Source organism: Anomaloglossus baeobatrachus, chromosome 5 (genome assembly GCF_048569485.1).
Source record: "Anomaloglossus baeobatrachus isolate aAnoBae1 chromosome 5, aAnoBae1.hap1, whole genome shotgun sequence".
NCBI lineage: Eukaryota > Metazoa > Chordata > Amphibia > Anura > Aromobatidae > Anomaloglossus > Anomaloglossus baeobatrachus.
In genome coordinates, this window is record NC_134357.1 from 63,991,934 (window position 1) to 64,012,031 (window position 20,098).

The 20,098-nt window shown below is 46.8% G+C and overlaps 1 protein-coding gene across 1 annotated transcript in view; it reads left to right on the forward strand.

The window, feature by feature from the left end:
* CCNJ (cyclin J) overlaps nucleotides 1-17,710 on the forward strand; it is a 33,275-nt gene extending 15,565 nt beyond the window's left edge. Inside the window, exons 4-6 of the mRNA XM_075352288.1 lie at nucleotides 11,083-11,382; nucleotides 11,478-11,637; nucleotides 14,819-17,710. Of these exons, the coding sequence (XP_075208403.1) occupies nucleotides 11,083-11,382; nucleotides 11,478-11,637; nucleotides 14,819-15,233 (875 nt within the window). The 3' untranslated portion in view covers nucleotides 15,234-17,710. The remainder of the gene's footprint in view (nucleotides 1-11,082; nucleotides 11,383-11,477; nucleotides 11,638-14,818) is intronic.
* The last annotated feature ends 2,388 nt before the right edge of the window (nucleotides 17,711-20,098 follow it).

A 20,098-nucleotide genomic window follows, 5' to 3' on the forward strand; every position in this document is an offset into this window, starting at 1 on the left:
TCACTGCAATTCCACAACTAACAGGGCTGTGGCATTGCAGTGGTCTGCCAGCCAATCCCTGCATGAGGGCTGGCTCTCAAAAGAGCGCCAACATGCAGGGATGAAGACCACGAGTACAGCACGAGTATCGCGAGATTACTCGGTCCCCGCCGAGCAGCCCGAGTACAGCGATACTCGTGCGAGTACCGAGTAGTGACAAGCATGCTCGCTCATCACTAGTTAGGAGGTGAATAAGTGTAAATTTCATTATTTTCAGAAACTCCCCATTTAGTTACAGAAGTGTTCCCGTAATGATGAGCAGATTCCGCCATGTTTGCCCCTTTTCACCCTTCATCAGTTTTAAAGAGGACAAATCACCAGGATTTTCCTATATAAGCTAAAGCCAGTGCTATACTGGCGCTATCATGCTGATTCTATACATACCTTTAGTTGTGAGATCGGATGTATACTTTCTGAAATACAGGCAAGTAAAGTTTCTGAAATGCACTGTTACTTGATAGATGCTGCAGAATATCTAACAGGTAGGCCTCGTTTTGTTAGTTATTCCCGCCCCTATCTGTCCTTCCCTCCTCCCCCTTGTCCTTCCCTTCCCTCTGTAATAACAGACAGGGGGAGGAAGGAAGGACAGACAGGGGCAGGAATAAGTAGCAAAACCTGACCCACCTATTAGATATTCTGTAGCTGCTATCAATCAAATAACAGTGTATTTCACAAACTTTACTTGCCTGTATTTCAGAAAGTATCCTTCCGATCTCACAACTAATGGTATGTATAGAATCAGCATGATAGCGGCACTATAGCACTGGCTTTAGTTTATATAGGAAAATCCTGGTGGTTGGTCCTCTTTAAGGCAATAAGTGCAAAACACAAGGGATCGCAAAACTATCAGTGACTTTGAATGATGCGGACGTCCATGTGAAAACTTGGACGTCTATGAAGACCTACAGATGTGATTCATTCTCCGGACAGCGTTGAGATCTGATCACTTGAAATGCGTTAGCGATAATTTATTTCTCTGGCAGCGGTTTTTATAAAATATTTTCTGTTCATTGTATTTTCTTCATCATCCTAAAATGTTGCACATAATGACACCAGGGCACATCTCGTGTATATTTTTCATGGGTTTGGTAACAGAAGGGTTACTGTCTGTACGGCACGGAGGAGTCTGTTGCAGAGGAGGGTTTGCGCAGTGCCTGTAAATGGTCCTCGCTGCTGGATAATGTGATTTTACATATAAAATGAATGCATTGTAATACACACCAATCTGTATAAATGATGGAGTACAACATTCGGCTGAGGAATTCGGCCTCGTTGACACTCATTTATTATTTTGTTTTTAAAGGGACACTTTGTTACAGTGGTATTTCAGGCATTCAGTAATTCTGCTCTGTCAGGCCTTCAACTTCATTATATCAATGTATGAATGCCCAGTGCTAGAGTTGACAAAGATTTGCAAGATCCTGGTCCTGTGGCCACGTCTGTAATCTGTATCGACCAACCGGTGTCCTACTAACGTAGTCTTACCTGCCGGTTTCTTCGGCGCCTCTACTGGTCATGCGTTCATCACGCTGCAGTAACAAAGTTGCACCGGATCTACTAGTCAGTAGGGGAGCTGGCGCTGTCTGCAGTAAGGAGGTTTGCAAGGCACTCATCTAGCGATCATGGGCTACCAATGTGACCTCTGGGCCAGTGCCCTCCAAATCATCTTGGACAATTCTACCCAGTGCATGTGTGTATGCAGGGCTGTATTTTGCCTTCGTGCTGCCCTAGGCACTTTAAGTGGTCGCGCCCCTTAGTGACAACGTAAAACTGAGTTTTCGCACACGACATCTGTTTAAGGCAGATCTACTCTGTAGCACACTTTAAAAAGTATCAATAAGAAACGAACCCCCCCCCCCAATGGGAATCACCACAGGCACATCAAAACATAGCATGAGTATAAAATATTCCCACCACACCGTCCCCACTTATATACTGTGACTGTGACACTGCCCCTAATAAACACCACACTGCCCTCCCTTATAAACTACTGTATATCCACCACACCTTCCTCGATTATGAAATATGATCTGTACATTGTGAGGAGGGAGCAGCATGATGTGAGGACAATGTCCCATGCATGCTGCCCCCTCCTCACAATGTCCCATGCATGCTGCCCCCTCCTCACAATGTCCCATGCATGCTGCCCCCTCCTCACAATGTCCCATGCATGCTGCCCCCTCCTCACAATGTCCCATGCATGCTGCTCCCTCGTCACAATGTCCCATGCATGCTGCTCCCTCCTCACAATGTCCCATGCTTGCTGCCCCCTCCTCACAATGTCCCATGCATGCTGCCCCCTCCTCACAATGTCCCATGAATGCTGCCCCCTCCTCACAATGTCCCTTGCATGCTGCCCCCTCCTCACAATGTCCCATGCATGCTGCCCCCTCCTCACAATGTCCCATGCATGCTGCTCCCTCCTCACAATGTCTCATGCATGCTGCCCCCTCCTCACAATGTCTCATGTATGCTGCTCCCTCCTCACAATGTCCCATGAATGCTGCTCCCTCCTCACAATGTCTCATGCATGCTGCCCCCTCCTCACAATGTTTCATGTATGCTGCTCCCGCCTCACAATGTCCCATGCATGCTGCTCCCTCCTCACAATGTCCCATGCATGCTGCTCCCTCCGCACAATGTCTCATGCTTGATGCTCCCTCCTCACAATGTCCCATGCATGCTGCTCCTTCCTCACAATGTCCCATGCATGCTGCTCCCTCCTCACAATGTCTCATGCATGCTGCCCCCTCCTCACAATGTTTCATGTATGCTGCTCCCGCCTCACAATGTCCCATGCATGCTGCTCCCTCCTCACAATGTCCCATGCATGCTGCCCCCTCCTCAGTGTCCCATGCATGCTGCCCCCTTCTCACAATGTCCCATGCATGCTGTCCCTCTCCATGAGCTCCTAATGCTGCCTTCCTCTTTTCCATAATGAGACCTTCATGTTGCCCCACTCATGCTAAGACCACCACACTAACGCTTATGCTGAGACCCCCCACACACACACTACCCCACTCTTGATATTGACTCCCCTACATTGCTCCACTCCATACTGATCCCACACATGCTGCCCCTTCTTCACAATGAGCTCCCAATGCTGCCCCCTCTTATTCTGAGTCCTTACACTCCCCCCACCCAATCGATTTTGTCATTGCACTATCCCTCATCCCTTGTCCTCTGTCTCTAGCATTAGCCCCTCTCTCCCACTCCCCCAGCATCAGCCTCTCTCCCCCAGCATCAGCCTCTATCTTCCCTCAGCATCAGCCTCTCTTCCCCAGTCTCAGCCTTTGCCTCCCCCCAGCCTCAGCCTGCCCCAGTCTCCGCCTCAGCCTCCCTCCAGCCTCCCTCCAGTCTCAGCCTCAGCCTCCCTCCAGTCTCAGCCTCAGCCTCCCTCAAGTCTCAGCCTCAGCCTCCCTCCAGTCTCTGCCTCTGCCTCCCTCCAGCCTCCCCCCAGTCTCTGCCTCTGCCTCCCTCCAGCCTCCCCCCAGTCTCTGCCTCTGCCTCCCTCCAGCCTCCCCCCAGTCTCTGCCTCAGCCTCCCTCCAGTCTCAGCCTCAGCCTCCCTCCAGCCTCCCCCCAGTCTCAGCCTCAGTCTCCCTCCAGCCTCCCCCCAGTCTCAGCCTCCCTCCAGTCTCAGCCTCTGCCTCCCTCAAGTCTCAGCTTCAGCCTCCCTCCAGTTTCAGCCTCAGCCTCCCTCCAGCCTCCCCCCAGTCTCTGCCTCTGCCTCCCTCCAGCCTCCCCCCAGTCTCTGCCTCTGCCTCCCTCCAGCCTCCCCCCAGTCTCAGCCTCAGCCTCCCTCCAGTCTCAGCCTCAGCCTCCCTCCAGCCTCCCCCCAGTCTCAGCCTCAGTCTCCCTCCAGCCTCCCCCCAGTCTCAGCCTCCCTCCAGTCTCAGCCTCTGCCTCCCTCCAGCCTCCCCCAGTCTCTGCCTCTGCCTCCCTCCAGCCTCCCCCCAGTCTCTGACTCTGCCTCCCTCCAGCCTCCCCCCAGTCTCTGCCTCTGCCTCCCTCCAGCCTCCCCCCCAGTCTCTGCCTCTGCCTCCCTCCAGCCTCCCCCCAGTCTCTGCCTCTGCCTCCCTCCAGCCTCCCCCCAGTCTCTGCCTCTGCCTCCCTCCAGGCTCCCCCCAGTCTCAGCCTCTGCCTCTCTCCAGCCTCCCCCCAGTCTCTGCCTCTGCCTCCCTCCAGCCTCCCCCCAGTCTCTGCCTCTGCCTCCCTCCAGCCTCCCCCCAGTCTCTGCCTCTGCCTCCCTCCAGCCTCCCCCAGTCTCAGCCTCTGCCTCCCTCCAGCCTCCCCACAGTCTCAGCCTCTGCCTCCCTCCAGTCTCAGCCTCTGCCTCCCTCCAACCTCCCCCCAGTCTCAGCCTCTGCCTCCCTCCAGCCTCCCCCCAGTCTCTGCCTCTGCCTCCCTCCAGCCTCCCCCCAGTCTCTGCCTCTGCCTCCCTCCAGCCTCCCCCCAGTCTCTGCCTCTGCCTCCCTCCAGCCTCCCCCCAGTCTCTGCCTCTGCCTCCCTCCAGCCTCCCCCCAGTCTCAGCCTCTGCCTCTCTCCAGCCTCCCCCAGTCTCAGCCTCTGCCTCCCTCCAGCCTCCCCCCAGTCTCTGCCTCTGCCTCCCTCCAGCCTCCCCCCAGTCTCAGCCTCTGCCTCACTCCAGCCTCCCCCAGTCTCAGCCTCTGCCTCCCTCCAGCCTCTTCCCAGTCTCTGCCTCTGCCTCCCTCCAGCCTCCCCCCAGTCTCTGCCTCTGCCTCCCTCCAGCCTCCCCCAGTCTCAGCCTCTGCCTCCCTCCAGCCTCCCCACAGTCTCAGCCTCTGCCTCCCTCCAGTCTCAGCCTCTGCCTCCCTCCAACCTCCCCCCAGTCTCAGCCTCTGCCTCTCTCCAGTCTCAGCCTCTGCCTCCCTCCAGCCTCCCCCCAGTCTCAGCCTCTGCCTCTCTCCAGTCTCAGCCTCTGCCTCCCTCCAGCCTCCCCACAGCCTCAGCCTCTGCCTCCCTCCAGTCTCAGCCTCTGCCTCCCTCCAACCTCCCCCCAGTCTCAGCCTCTGCCTCTCTCCAGTCTCAGCCTCTGCCTCCCTCCAGCCTCCCCCCAGTCTCAGCCTCTGCCTCCCCCCAGTCTCAGCCTCTGCCTCCCTCCAGTCTCAGCCTCTGCCTCCCTCCAGTCTCAGCCTCTGCCTCCCTCCAGTCTCAGCCTCTGCCTCCCTCCAGTCTCTGCCTCTGCCTCCCTCCAGCCTCCCCCCAGTCTCTGCCTCTGCCTCCCTCCAGCCTCCCCCCAGTCTCAGCCTCTGCCTCCCTCCAGCCTCCCCCCAGTCTCAGCCTCTGCCTCCCTCCAGCCTCCCCCCAGTCTCAGCCTCTGCCTCCCTCCAGCCTCCCCCCAGTCTCAGCCTCTGCCTCCCTCCAGTATCTGCCTTTGCCGCCTCCCCCCCGCATGCGCAGATCTCTGGTCTGCATTAGAGACACTCCCACGCTCCTTATGAATCCACTTACCTGCTCCAGTGCCCGCCGCCATCTTCCTGGCTCACGTGAGTATCCTCTTCTGACACCGGCTTCCATCACGGCGTCCTCCACGGCGTCCTGCTGTGAGCTCTGCATGTGACGTCCACACAGCAGTGGACGCAGCACAGAGGAAGGAGCTGATTGGCGCGCGCCTGTGACCCCGGAAGTGCAGGCGCCGGCAGTTCCGGGGTCAATCAGCTCCCTGTGCTCGGCGGCCACAAAAAAAAAATGTAAAAAAAAAAAAAAAAAAAATTTTTTTTTTTTTTTTTTTTTTTTTTTGCTGCCAGAAGGTGCCGCCCCTCACAATCTGCCGCCCTAGGCACCGGACCACGGGTGCCTAATGGTAAATACGGCCCTGTGTGTATGAATGTTATATCAATGTTGTATGTTAAAGGGTTTTGCACCAAGTGAAAAAGTCATTATAGATGAGTGGTAATCTGCTAATTGCTGGGGTCCCATCATTGTGACCTCTACCAGGATAGGGTGCAGCGCCCTGTACTTTACTATAAAAAGGCTAGACTGAGGCTCCGTTCAGATGGGACCCAGTTCTTGGGATTGGTGGGGATCACAGTGATGACTTTCCATGTGGAATATTGTCCATACACACTAGGGAAATGTGAGATTAAAGAGACCATCAAGCTTTACTTGGATTTAAAGAAGTTGTCCACTACTTTTTATTGATGGCCTATCCTTAAGGATGCTTTACACGCAGCAATGTTGCTCGTGAAAGCACCCGCCCCCGTTGTTAATCGCTGCCCATGGCGCACAATATCGCTAGGAGCCGTCACACATACTTACCTTCCTAACGACGTCACTGTGGCCAGCGAACAGCCTCTTTTCTAAGGGGGCGGTTTGTGCGGCGTCACAGCGACGTCACACGGCAGGCATCCAATAGAAGCGGAGGGGCGGAGAGCAGCCACATGAAAGTCACGCCAACCTCGTTGCCGGACTCTGGTACGGTGTTGTTCGTCGTTCCCGGGGTGTCACACGTAGCGATGTGTGCTGCCTCAGGAACGACTAACAACCTGCGTCCAGAACAAGGAACGATATTTGGGAAATGGATGACGTGTGAACAATCAACGATTTGGTGAGTATTTTGCATTGTTAGCGGCCGCTCGTACGTGTCACACGCAAGGACATCGCTAACGAGACAGGATGTGCGTCACGAATTCCGTGACCTCCAACGACATCTCGTTAGCGATGTCGTTGCTTGTAAAGCCCCCTTTAGGATAGGTCATCAATGTCTGATCGGCCAGCGTCTGACACCCCGCATCCCCACCGATCAGCTGTTCTCTGTCCCAGCGGCAGCAGGCAGCCGGAAATGCTCACTTCCTCAGCTGCGTCTTCGAATAGTGACTGTGGTTGGGTACTGCAGATCCACCTTCTATTGATTTGAATATGAGGGGGATGTGCAGTACCTGGCCACGGCCAACAATTAGAAGATGGAGAAAAAACAAAAAGCCAGCACTAAATGTGCACTTCAGCACTAAAAATTCCAAACTAGTTTATTATAAAAATTTTGAGATTTTTGGCAAAAAATTGCAATTTCTTGAGCTACCCCGCCACGTCACGGCAAATCTCATTTGGGGCAGTCCTACACTAAAATATTTTTATAAAATGTGCCATACGGCCTCACATATGAATAGTAGAACTGCTCTTAGCAGCACTCACCTGGTCTATATCAATCCCGTACCCATGACTGAATCATGGCTGTGGGCGGGAAGATGGAGCGGCTCCAGAACTGAGCTTTTCTGGCAGCCTCTGGGACTGAGAACAGCTAATTCGCGGGGTATCGTACCACAGCCGATCAGACATTGATGACCGATCCTAAGGATAGGCCTTCAGTATAAAAGTAGTGGACAACCCTTTCAATTAAAAGACCAGCATGTGTTCTATAGATGTTTTGTACTCATTTCCGGCCACACGTCATGCACTCGTCACGAGTACTGTTGTTCTTGTCATTGACCATTGATCGTCCTGGTACTAGTGGCGATAATGAAGGTCTCCCTCCCCCCCCATCCCCCCAAAAAAAAAAAAGACAAAACACATTTGTTTGAAACTGACCTTGTGGTCAATTCCTAAATGAAGCCATTTTGAAGGTGTAGTAATCTCCTTGCAATGTGCCCTGTGTGCTCGGTTTTCACTACTCTGTATAAGTGGCGGTACACTTTGGAGTTCTGGAGTATGCAGACATTTTTGCAGAAGTGCAGGTTCACACGGGTGCATCTCACGGCCCATATACAGACCGCAATATCTGGAGTGATTGCTGGTTTCCCAACTCTACCTTACATCCTCATAAACTGCAGTCAGTCCCAGCAATGTGTTCCATATACAGACCATGCAATGTTCCCGTCTGAGTCCGGCCTTACTAACAACCGATTCTGCTTGTGGAGCCGCATGGACCGCCTGCTCAGAACTACATTTAAAGGGATATTTCATTCTTTGACTTTCGGTCTATGCGCACCAAGTGCCTGTGTCCATTGTCATGACTACATGTGTCTACAGCATATAAACAGACTTTTCCATTTCTGCTGTGAATGCCTGTGATGGGAGTACTCTTTTTAAAAGATAGGGCTCAGTCTGTATCTGTGACGCCCTGGCAAAAACAGGTAGTCACAGTTAGGCCCCTGCACAACACCGTTCCCTCAGTAGGAAACATACAGCCAACCAGAAAACCCTAGTCACCCCCCCCCCCTACCTTAGGGAAAGATAGACACACCAGTGGGCCTGACCAGGCGGTTGGAACACGCCCGCCCAGGGCAGGAAAAACAGCAGTTAAGTGAGTTAGACTCTGAAGTTCAGTTGGGAGAGGAGTGTGGGCTGGAGCTAAGTGTAGCTCCAGCAGGAGAGTTCAAGTTGAACGGTACCAGGATAGGAGCCCTGGTGCCTCTGGCTTGGAGGCAGACGGTGGTCTCCGTCAGCAGGCGACGGGAAGACGGCTCGGTGGAACAGAGGTGGACCGGGACAGGGTTGTAGCCCGCCGGTACCGACATGGGGAACCGACTCAGAAACCGTAGCACAAAGGGGGGTACTCGGACCCTGAAGCCAGGACCAGAAACAAATGGAACTGGTTTATTAACCTATTGAGGCCAGGACTAGAGGTTCTGTCCCACCCAAAGTCCCTCATAGAAGATAACAGCCCACCGATTAGGGATAAGAGGTCACCGCCAGGGTCCATAGATCCCACGGGCCAGCGTCTGCGGGCACGGCTCCTTAGGCCACATCCAGCCGGGAGCGGACTCCTGAGTTTTACACTAGGAAAGTCCACCTTACACAAAGCAGTGCAGGAACAGGATAGAGACCACCAGCCGGGTGGGGGACCCGAATGCGACCGGCCGCAGCACCGGCCACCATCACCTTGGTTTACCAGAGACTTGTGTGTTTTACTAACCGTAAAACCAGCACCCCCCCCCCCCACCCTGCGGTCACCATCCCCTGCACCGAGCCACTGGGTCCCGGTGCCACCATCCCTACCCACGGAGGGGTTAACAACTTGCTGCACAACATCTCCCCCGGGTGCCCCATAACAGCAGCGGTGGTGTCCCACCTCACCACACACCGTGGGTGGCGTCACGAACTTACTACGGCCCAGCCCGTACATCTATGTCCCCCCATTTATTCGGCGTGTCCGCGAGACCCCCGGGTCCGGAGACCCTCGAACCACCACCTCTGAAGGCCCGGATTCAAGCACCGCCGGCTGCTGGCACGGGGGCGGCACATATCCAGTATGGGAGCGAACACTATGGGATCACATCTTTACAATACTGGTTCCCATTCTGCATACAGAGCAAAACTCTTTTCTAGTGCATAGATAGTCATGGACTCGACAGCTCCAGAATCTGCAATGCACTGTAAAAAGATTATTGTGCACACTGCCTTACTATAATTGCTTTTCTGTATAATTGGAGGGATGCTCTATTCTCTGGGAAATACACCATAGATGTTCCTGATCTGCATCCAAATTGTAGGAGGCGCAAACGTCGTCATACTGGGACAAGTCTGTCACTGTAGTCAAATGAGCTTTTTTTTTTTTTTCTTGCAGAGGTATCTTGCAAAAAATGTTTGTACATTTGCTTTTTCTGTGTTTTATTTGTGAATCAACCTGGAAGTGGCATATATCGCCATCGGACCTCTTCTTAATAGTCGTATGTTTTCACTCGCCATCTTTTGGTTTGAGGAACTGTCCTGCACAATGTCTTTCGCTAATTCAATTGATTATATACCATATTTTTTGGATTATAAGACGCACTTTTCCTTCCAAAAAGGGAGGTGGAGAATGGGTGCTGTGGTGTCGGCTGTGCTGGCTGCTGTGTGGAGCAGGGCGGCGCGGTGGGGGGGTTGTCCCAGATACTCTGTCGGCGGTGTGGCTTCAAATAATGGCACCCGGCGTCAGCGCGTGCACAAATGGAGCGCTCAGTTCAAGATCTTATCTGCGCATCCACTGCCTCCAGTCCATTGATCTCCCAGCGGCAGATTTAAGGAAAATGGCACCTGGATGTGGCGCATGCGCAGATGAGATCTCGGCTTGTTATTGAGCCAAGAGCTCAGTCTGCACATTTGCTGGCTCCGAGCGCCATTTCTTTGAATATAATCAAAATTCTCTTATCTACAAATGTGTCATAACAAACTTTACAATCAAAACATACTCACAATTCTATGTCAATCCCAATAGAGGAAGAAGAACCAAAGAAATGTGAACCATTAGTCACAATTTAAAAAAAAAAATAAAAAAGAATATTTTTATTTTTATTCTTTACATTACATTAAAAAACATAACATTTATAAAAAAAAAGACAATACCACAAGTGTGGGAGTAAACAAATAGAACCACTGTACAAAAATTATAACATATATATATATATATATATATATATATATATATATATATATATATATATATATATATATATATATATATATATATATATATATATATATATATATATATTATATAATACACATACATACATTCACACGTACAATCTGGCCCGATGTCTCAAAGCCCTGCAGCAATGCGAAAACGTCTCAATGTTGTTATAATGACAATATATAAATAAATGCACAGGTTTATATTCAAAAGTGCCTATTCCTGAACAACACCTACCCTTGTATGGCCACGTGCCAACATTACACTTAGCTATAATAAATGCTTAATATAATTACACTACCAAATAGCGATTTCTCAAAGAATATAAAGTACTGCAGGTCTATAGGTCATCAACACTCACTTACATATCAAGATGACTACTGGCCCATGTGTCTACCTCCTGCCTCCGACGCGCATTTCGTCACCTACATTTGTGTGAAGCCTGCACTGCCAACAGAGCATCTGGGACACCCGCCGCACCGCCCTGCTCCACACAGCCAGCACAGCCCACACTTTGCCTCCACTGCAGCACTGCCCCTGCCTCCTGTGACCCTGCTCCACTACTGCTGCCGACACCACTGGAATATAAGACGGATACCTTTTTTTTTTTTTTTCTCTAAATTTGGGGTGCGTCTTATAACACGAAAAATACCATGTGTATGTGTTGTTGTTTTATATAATTTTTTTTCACAGGTAAATTTGAAGATAAAGAGGACAGAGTGCCAAAGCTAGACCAGCTAAATAGTCTCGGATGCATGACCAACATGAGCCTGGTATTAACCAAACAGAATCTGCTCCATATGGAGCTTCTGCTGCTGGAAACCTTCGAGTGGAACTTGTGCCTCCCAACTCCTGCCCATTTTATAGAATACTACTTGTCCATTGCTGTCCACGACACTGACCTCCATGACGGCTGGCCCATGATCTGCCTGGAGAAGACCAAAATTTACATGGCCAAATATGCCGATTATTTCTTAGAAGTGTCTCTACAAGGTGAGACTTTTTTTTTTTTTTTTTTTATATAAACATTGATAAGATAAGATCTTGGAAATTAATCTTAACCTTTTCTATTCTTTTATGTTCTCCAGATCACGTGTTTTTAAATTACATTCCATCGCTGGTGGCGGCTGCGTGTGTTGCAGCCTCTCGCATTATCTTACGTCTTACACCCTCCTGGCCTACGAGGCTTCACCGTCTCACTGTGTACTCCTGGGACATCCTTGTGCCTTGCATTGAGAGATTACTAATGTAAGTAGCTTGATCGAGGAGTAAATTTAATGGAGCAGAAGCGAAACGAAGGGGTAATACTGATACATAGCAGACTCTGCATGTGTTCTGATTAGGGAGAAATCTGGCGGATGCTTATTTCTCTTAAAAACAAAAAGATTGGGTATGTTGAACTTCGACATGTCTGATCCTGTCCCTTTTTCCCCAAGATGGCCCAAACAAATGATGGCCAAAAATTCTATTCATATTGGATAGTTCGCTGACCCTGCCAAAATCTGAAGGCTTAGTCAAATGTCTTAAGTGTAGCCTCAATCCACTTAACAGTAGTAAACTGTGGCCTGTATTCTGCCGCTGGACCTGCAGTATATACCATAATTCTCCAATTACCATTTTTCACAATACAACTTGCTGTCGTTATAAAACAAGTCAGGTGAGAATGGCCTGCATATTCCTTCAGCCAGACCTGTACCATTTTAAAATGAGTAGTTCTCAGCAGGTGTTTGACATGTAATCTGGGAGCAGTATGATGTAGGTGCAGGTGCCTAGAATCCAGCAATGTATCACTTACTAAGTTCAGTGTTTTATCAGCAGGAGCTTATCACTACAGGGTTAGGTGTCTTGTGCCTCCTGGTCCAACCCTGCTCCCACCACTGATCTTTGCAGCTTTCTGTCAATACACAATGTACATGAAAGCTGCCAATCAGTGGTGTGGGCGGGGTTATACAGGGATCAACATTCTGAGTTCTACTACATTCTATAACAACTGTTGCCCCCGGAAAACTAAGCGTTACATCACTGGAGTCAGGGTCTCTGTGCCTTCATCATTCTGCTGTCCGATTACATAGCAAAAAACTGCTAACAAATTTCCTTTAAGCGGAAACTTTCAAGAAGGGTTATAAAGCCATTTTGTCTAGGAAAAGTAAGTAATAAACCAGCCTTTTCCCAAGTGGGTCATTGTTAAGTCACTGCAGTCTTTATATCTGATCAACTGGACATGTTATCAGTGTAAACAAAGTGTTACTTAGTTTAACAATGTCTTGTGGGGAATGTACACTTCTTTCATTCCATATGGGTGTCAAGATAAATATTTGAGGCCAGGAAATTGGTTCCTACAAGTTAGTTCCTAATTGACCTCTTCCTACATGGGTGGGTAGGACCAACCCCTGGGTGTATAGTCTCCACCACTGTCCAAAATGTGGTGCTAGTAGATGGAGTCCGAGACTGTACACCGTACTGATCACCCATTGAGAGAATTTGGTTTTAGCTGCATTGCCATAGAAAAACACAGTTCAGAGAGCGCCTGTCATGTAAATCGGGCTTACTAGTTATAAATACTCACACATGTAAGGTATTTTTTAGATCTAATATTCTGTGTAATGTTATTCTATTATATTCTGTTTGTTTTTTCTGATTGGCGTTTGGCTTGATCTTGAGCCATGGTCGACTTGATCCATCTTGTGTAAGTGTAGATGGTTCACCAGGGTCTTCTCTGCCGTCATCTTTGATTTGTATCAAGCCTTCAAGTTACTGGTCTTTTTCTTCCCCTTCTTCCGACTATGAAGTCATTCTCCATTGATACAAACCTTCCAATCCTCTGCATAGATTTTAGGTCCCCATTCCTTAAGGAATTTTCACCAGAATTCTGGAGTGAAGCTCCTTGAATGGTTTCAAAAATTTTGGACAACTCAAATTTGCACCAAAACTTTGCATTTTTTGCTTTATGCCAGCTTCAGCAAATTTTTGAAAACACTGCGGAGCTTGGATGGGTCGTGGCCCAGCGCACCTGACAATATTCATCATCATTTACACCACAAAAATAGCATAAGTAATGATTTACACCTGCCCATGGTTGGCTTGGCAGAGGCGCCAAATTCAGTAGAGTTCATGTTTGTCTTTTGATGCATGATACTCCGGCCCTCACTTCATTACGACTGGTGTACAAAGCATCACTCTTAATGAATTTGTCCCATGGAGTTAAAGGGGGTATCCGGATCTTAAAAAGTGTGCCTAAGCACTAACAGGCAGGTAGTTGGTACCTATAAGTAACCTATTTCCAGGATATGAAAACCCAGATCACCACATGATATCATGCTCTACTGAAGTCACCAAGAAAAAACATAAGAACCTATAAATTACTACAAAAAGATTCTCTAAAAATGCTGAATGACAACAAAGTGTATAATCCATGAAAAATTAAAATTCTGAGTAATTGTATTGATTATACACTTGGTTGTTATTCAGCATTTTTATGGAATCTTTTGGTAGTCCTTTATAAGTTCTTAGGTACTTGCTACCTACCTGCCTGTTGTGCCCGATGCCATTCTTCGCCGGCACAAAGTGGTCACAGAGCTCTCCTGCTAGCGATACAATGGCTTCATCAACAGAGCGGAGGCTTCTCATCCACTTTGCTGTGTAGATGGTGCGGGACAGCCAACGTCCTGGTCATTGACAGCCGGCTCCCCCAGTTAATCAGCTTGGCGTCGGCAGTCCTGCCTCGTCTACAGAGTAGAGTGGATGAGAAGTCATCACTATGATGCAACATTAGTGGAAAAGAGCAAATACTTGGCACTCAAAGAGTTGAATAAACTGGTATTTCATTGAGTAAGCATGACCAGATACAGCAGACGTTTCGGTCTAACATAGACCTTAATCAGTGTGCAGTGTAGATGGTTTGCTAAGCTTGTGAGTGAAACTAGTGCTGGTGTAGATCACTTCTGCCACGCAGAAGTGGACACCTTCATCTACACTAGAGCTACTTTGACTCACAAGCTGAGCAGACCATCTACACTGCACACTTATGAAAGTCTGTGTTAGACCGAAACATCTGGGCTGTAATCTGGTCAAGCTTACTCAATAAAATACGAGTTTATTCAACTATTTGAGTGCCAAGTGTTTGCTCTTGCTACTTAGGTGCTTAAGTAGGATCCAGTCCCATAACACACAAAAGCGCCGTGTTTGTCCACAACAATGCAAGATTAGTGCAAACGACTGAATCACCTGCAGGAGGGGTCTGATCGTTCGGTGCCAGTGAAGAATGGCGCCATGCACCACAGGCAGATGGTTGCTACCCATCTCACTGTTCCTGGCACCATTTTATAACTTGGGCACAATTTTTTTTGATTCTGGATGTAACCTTTTAAATAATGCCTCTATAGCTATGATGTGTCTTCAGTTTGTGAACTTGCACTTTTTATTCATCTAGTGCACACGACAATGACGTGAAAGAAGCCAACAAGCACAAATCTCAGCTGAGCCACGCAGCAACTCCATGCCTGTTTCCACAGTCGCCGACCCCGCCACAAGCGCACGTCCAGCCACACGTGCCCCACTTTCTGCATTCCCAACACCAGCTGCAGTTTCATCACCCTCCAACTCCTCAGCAGCCCAGCTGTCAGCAGATCGTGTCTACAGCCCATACGTCGACATTTCCTCTCCAGACCTGCTCCTCTGGCCTGACTGCCGCCAGCGTCCAACCCCGGGCACACATACAGACTACTGCCAGTGTCTCTCTAGCCACTGTACCCATAGAAGTGAAACCCTGCTTAGGGGTATCTTATAACAGAAACTTTCCAGTAAATGGACACTACTCTTGTATCACTCAGTGCTTTGACAGGTGATGAAGGCCTTTCATAACCTTGTTGCCCCACCGGAGCATTACATACTGTGAAATCTACAGTCTATACTTTAGTTTTTGGGGGGTCCTACCTCCTCCCCGAGAGATGTAAGACTAGAGGAAGTGTCTGTTACATGAACAGAGAACGTCTGAAGTTAATTTCAATGTGAGACTTTTTGGCCAAACCACTTAATGGTGCTAAAAAACTGACCGACTGCCTCGGATGCCTCGGACAACTAGCACTATCTTCAGGGAATTGTATTTTTCTTTCTTTCTTCTCCAGATGGCATTGTTACTATGTTATGAAGGAGATGTACAGTATTAATCTGTAGAAATATTGCCTATCCGTGAAGATGCAGTAAACTTGCCTTCACACATCGCCGGCATTGTGCCCGCTGAAGACTGGTGCTACTTTATCCTATAAATGGTTACACTGCAGGTAAACGTTGATATGTTGCTCTAATATTTCAATTATACCTCAATTTTAATTTTTGAAGGCAATCTTTCACACTAACTCAGGGAAATAATACCTAGAACTTACTCTTCATGCTGCTGGTGTTTTAGTAACATAGGGTTAGACCTTGTGTCCTGATTAAGCTGCTCTTCAGCCCTTATGGAATCTATCTTGGGCAGAATCCCCCTTGGGGAAGCAGTGTAGTGTAACGTGTACCCACCTATATATACTGTGTGCTATTACAAGAACAAATGTGAAGCTTGCTAGAAAACCCTCGTTACTTTTAGGTAAGGATTTGACACCGTAGATAGGATAAGATATAATACTACTTTTTTTTGTGTGTGATGTTTTTACAAGCCAAATGATGACCAAAACTGGTGCCCATTACAGTACCTTTAAGTTGGAAGGAGAGTTTTATCCCCAAATGAGGTAGACCTGTCATAGAAATCCCACATCAAAAGGGGTTTGAATAACGTATATTGACCCCTAATAGAAGTCACCGTACATGAATAGTCATTACTTCATTGTAAACCGGTCCAGGACTTCAATAGCAGTCCCAATTTCTAGGACCCTAAAACATGCGGTTTTAATTGACATACATTCAAAAAGCCCATGTGACTCTAATGGCTACACTTTCTGGACTCAACATTCAGGAGGTTGCTGATTTTTTAGCAAGCAAAATTTTTTTTTTTTGCTGGGGTGACCATACTGTTACTTGCCTCCTGAATGTGCATTTTGGACACTGCGGTTCCGTCTTGCTGATGGAGCTACTTGGTGCCAAGAAACCATCCAGAAGTCCAAGAGACTTTCAAGAATTTTGGGTGCTCCCTCCATTTTCCTGGCAGTCCCCGGATGTTTTATGATAGTTGACAAGTATAATGACTTGTCTAACCTTCGATCAAAAAATAAAATTGTACAATACTCCCTTTGAGCCTTAGAAAATTAGGCAAAAATCTATCCATGTTACAAGTAAGGTTTTGGATTAGCGATTTTGGAGAATACTGCCTCGAGCGATATTTTTGAAACTTTTTTTGCTGTCAGTTTGTCCAAATATTGTAGAGTTATGTGATATTTCTATTTTATTACTGTTATTTTCTTAGTGTAGATAGGAAATCCAATTCGGCATCTTTAATCCTAGTTGTGTAGTGTTTGTTACCAAATCTTGGGCCACACGTAGAGATTGAAAAAAGAGGCTTTTTCCATAAAAGCCAAATGTTTGTTTTTTTTAATTTTATTTTGGGGGGGGGGGGTTTCCCTCCAGGTTGGAAAATGAGTGGTTGGACCAGATTAGTCTCTAGGAACATCTGGACCAGTTTTCTTCCTGGCTCTATATACTAGGCCCATAATTATGTTTAATAAAGAAGTGCCCAAATCCTAAGAAATCCTCATTTTATGAATATAGCATTCCTGTTCGAGGATTTCAGAAGTGTCTTTATTTAACTACCTCATTCTTACAAAGCTCTGCCCTAACTTGAATAACAGCTAACTCATGAGCCCGACTTTTAGGAAATTTAATTTTTGTTTTTTTTTTATATTTTTATTTTTTTGGGGATTTTTTTCACCATCCATTACTATAGAATGTACTAGCTAATTACTAACACTGGAACTGTTCTTTTCGTAAGAAAGGGAACAATTTTTGAAAGGAAAAAAAGGTGATATCCAATTGTACATAGTTCATTTTGACTTTTTTTATTATTTTAGAAAGCAGCAAGTTTTGACTTAAAAAAGAAAGGTAATAAAAATATCACTACATATTTTTTTTCTTTATTTATTATGTCGTAAAATAGGTTTGTTGTGGAAAAACATAGTTAAGAAAAACCGACAAAGCTATGTTCACAAAGAGCTGTTCATTGAGAAGGGACTTGACCACATGTTACATGTTTGAATGCAGAAGCCAAATTGTTGTGGGTTTTGTTTTTTTTTTGTTTTTGTTTTTTTATTCTTTTGTGGGGAAATGTAGAAATTGTTGGAGTATTAAACCACAACAAAGAACTCTGGGTGAGTGCTATGCACTTTGGATTTTTTAATAAACCTTTTCTTTGCCTAAACGTTTGTTGAGTTTCATTTTAAAGCTAACTTTTTACAGTAATGTGTCCCTGGAAATATCAGCACTGAGGTCTTATGAAGATTGCCGCCTCCGTCCCCTTCCTATTTCCTAGGAACGGGCAATCATCAGACCTTCCGATAGTAGGACATCCATAGAGATGAGCGAATCCGACGTTCGGTGTTTGTACCAAACACACAAAAAATAGTTTGGCTTCGGAGTCCTGATGCTTTTACGTAGTCAAACCACTTGCGCATGCATCGTTGTGCTTGGGTACGCACCGTGCTCAGCCCAATACAAGCCGCTTGCAGTGTTTGATCGGTTCACACTGGGGGTGACCACAGCATGATCAGATGTAGTGTAGACAAAACAAAAAAAAATGGGAAAACCCCTCCAATGCTCCCCGGAAGTGATCTGCATGTGGACAGAGACCCGAACTGCCCAATTAGTGACTTCTATTGGGGTTCAGGTCAAGTCCAGTTTCCAAACCGAACGGTATCTAAAGTTCAGTTGAACCTACTGAACTTCCACGGGTCTGCTTATTTATAGACCTCAGTCTTCTGCAGTTGGCCACCTCACTACGTGACCAAATGAGAATTCAGAATTGACCTGTTGTTTTTCATGGTATTGTCGTAAAAATGTCCATACTCAAGATGGCTATTGGTCACATATGCGTTGGGCAAACAGATATCCTAATTCATCCATACACATGCGCATGGCCTAGCCCTCAAATTTCTGGCAGCAGCTGGTTTCCCCCTGAAAACCTGAAGGATCAGTCGTTGAAATTCCATCAGCCCAAACCTGTCAACAGGTTCCCCATACACATTAGATGGTCGGTGGGTTCCACCAAAATCAGCAGGTTCGGATGACTTTTACCTAATGTGTGTGAGGACCGACACCAGACTCCATACAAGGGGGCACTTGGCTGAGCATTGCCATGTTCTTTGCTAGCTGATGTCTGACTCCTATGGCAGAAACTTATTTCCCTGCTGAACAAAAGGACCTGCTGTTGAAATTCTTTTTCTTCATTCCCCTGATATCTGTCGGGGATGAGTCGGTAGACCCCACACCCATAAAATTGCGGGTTTGGTTGATTTTCATGTAATGGGTATGGTGGCCTAAACTATTCATGGACAAGTAATTCAGAAAATGACCTTGTGATATCACTTGTATGTATAGTGTGTGTGTGTGTGTGTGTGTGTGTGTGGCCTACTTTGGGTCAAGAGCTTACTCATTTTTGTGAGTAAAAATATGGATCAAATACAGATGCAATTTTTTTAATGTTCTGTATGTGGCCTTATTTGTTTCGGTTAATGTTCTTTATATTTTTTTTTTTTTTTTTTTTTAAGGTTGCATAAATACTGATGATAAAAACTAAAGTAAGCAAGTGATCTACTTTTTATTTATTAATTTACACTTGGCTTTTCATATGGACTGAATGTGTCCAGCAGGCAGTGCCCATCAGTGTAATGTAAATGATCTTTTCAGCCTCATACGAGGGACTTGCCATTACCAAAACTAGAAAATATACCTAAACTGCAATGCAGAAAAGAGGTACTTGAGTTATAAGATTTGCTATAATAGTATCTGCATCTTAAACTGGCCATACTGAAACAAGAAAAAAAAGAAACCACCGTAGTCCATATAAAGCTATATAAAAAAATATTAAGGACCGATAATTGGGGAGAAAGGGTGCTCATACAACAAATGGAATGCACATTCCATGTAATATGTGCATAGATACATATGAATGCAAGTAACAGGGGAGTATGAAGCAAAAACATGTAATTATATATAGCCTTAGTACCATCCGATCAAGATCATAAATTGCAAATGGCATATAGACATTAATCTCAAGTCAAAAGAAAACAAGAAAGGCACAGGATACCTAAGATGAGCACAGTGTACAGGGGAGTGGTGTCCACTCCGACGCGCGTTTCGGCACCACCTGTGACGAAAGCTGTGAGCTGTTGCTAAAGCACATCTTGATCTGATAGTACTTTTGCTATTTTATAATTAAATGTTTCTGCATGTTACTCCCTGTTACTTGCATTCACATGTATTTATGCACATATTGCATGGAATGTGTGTTCCCTCGGTTGTATGTGCCGCCTTTCTCCCCAATTATCCATCCTTAATAAATGCAATTTTTTTTATATGGACTATGGTCGCTGCTTCTTTTTCTTATTTCAGTATTGGCAACTTCTGTAACTTGTTCTTCCTGGGGAAATTGGTCCTTACTAAATGCATATAATTAGGTTGTAATTTCTTAGTATCTACTCTTATGATTGCCATGCAGTTTTTACCATTGAGTATCTTATGCTTTTTTAAACTGGCTGCAGACGACCACATTCAATTATCAAACTGTGGC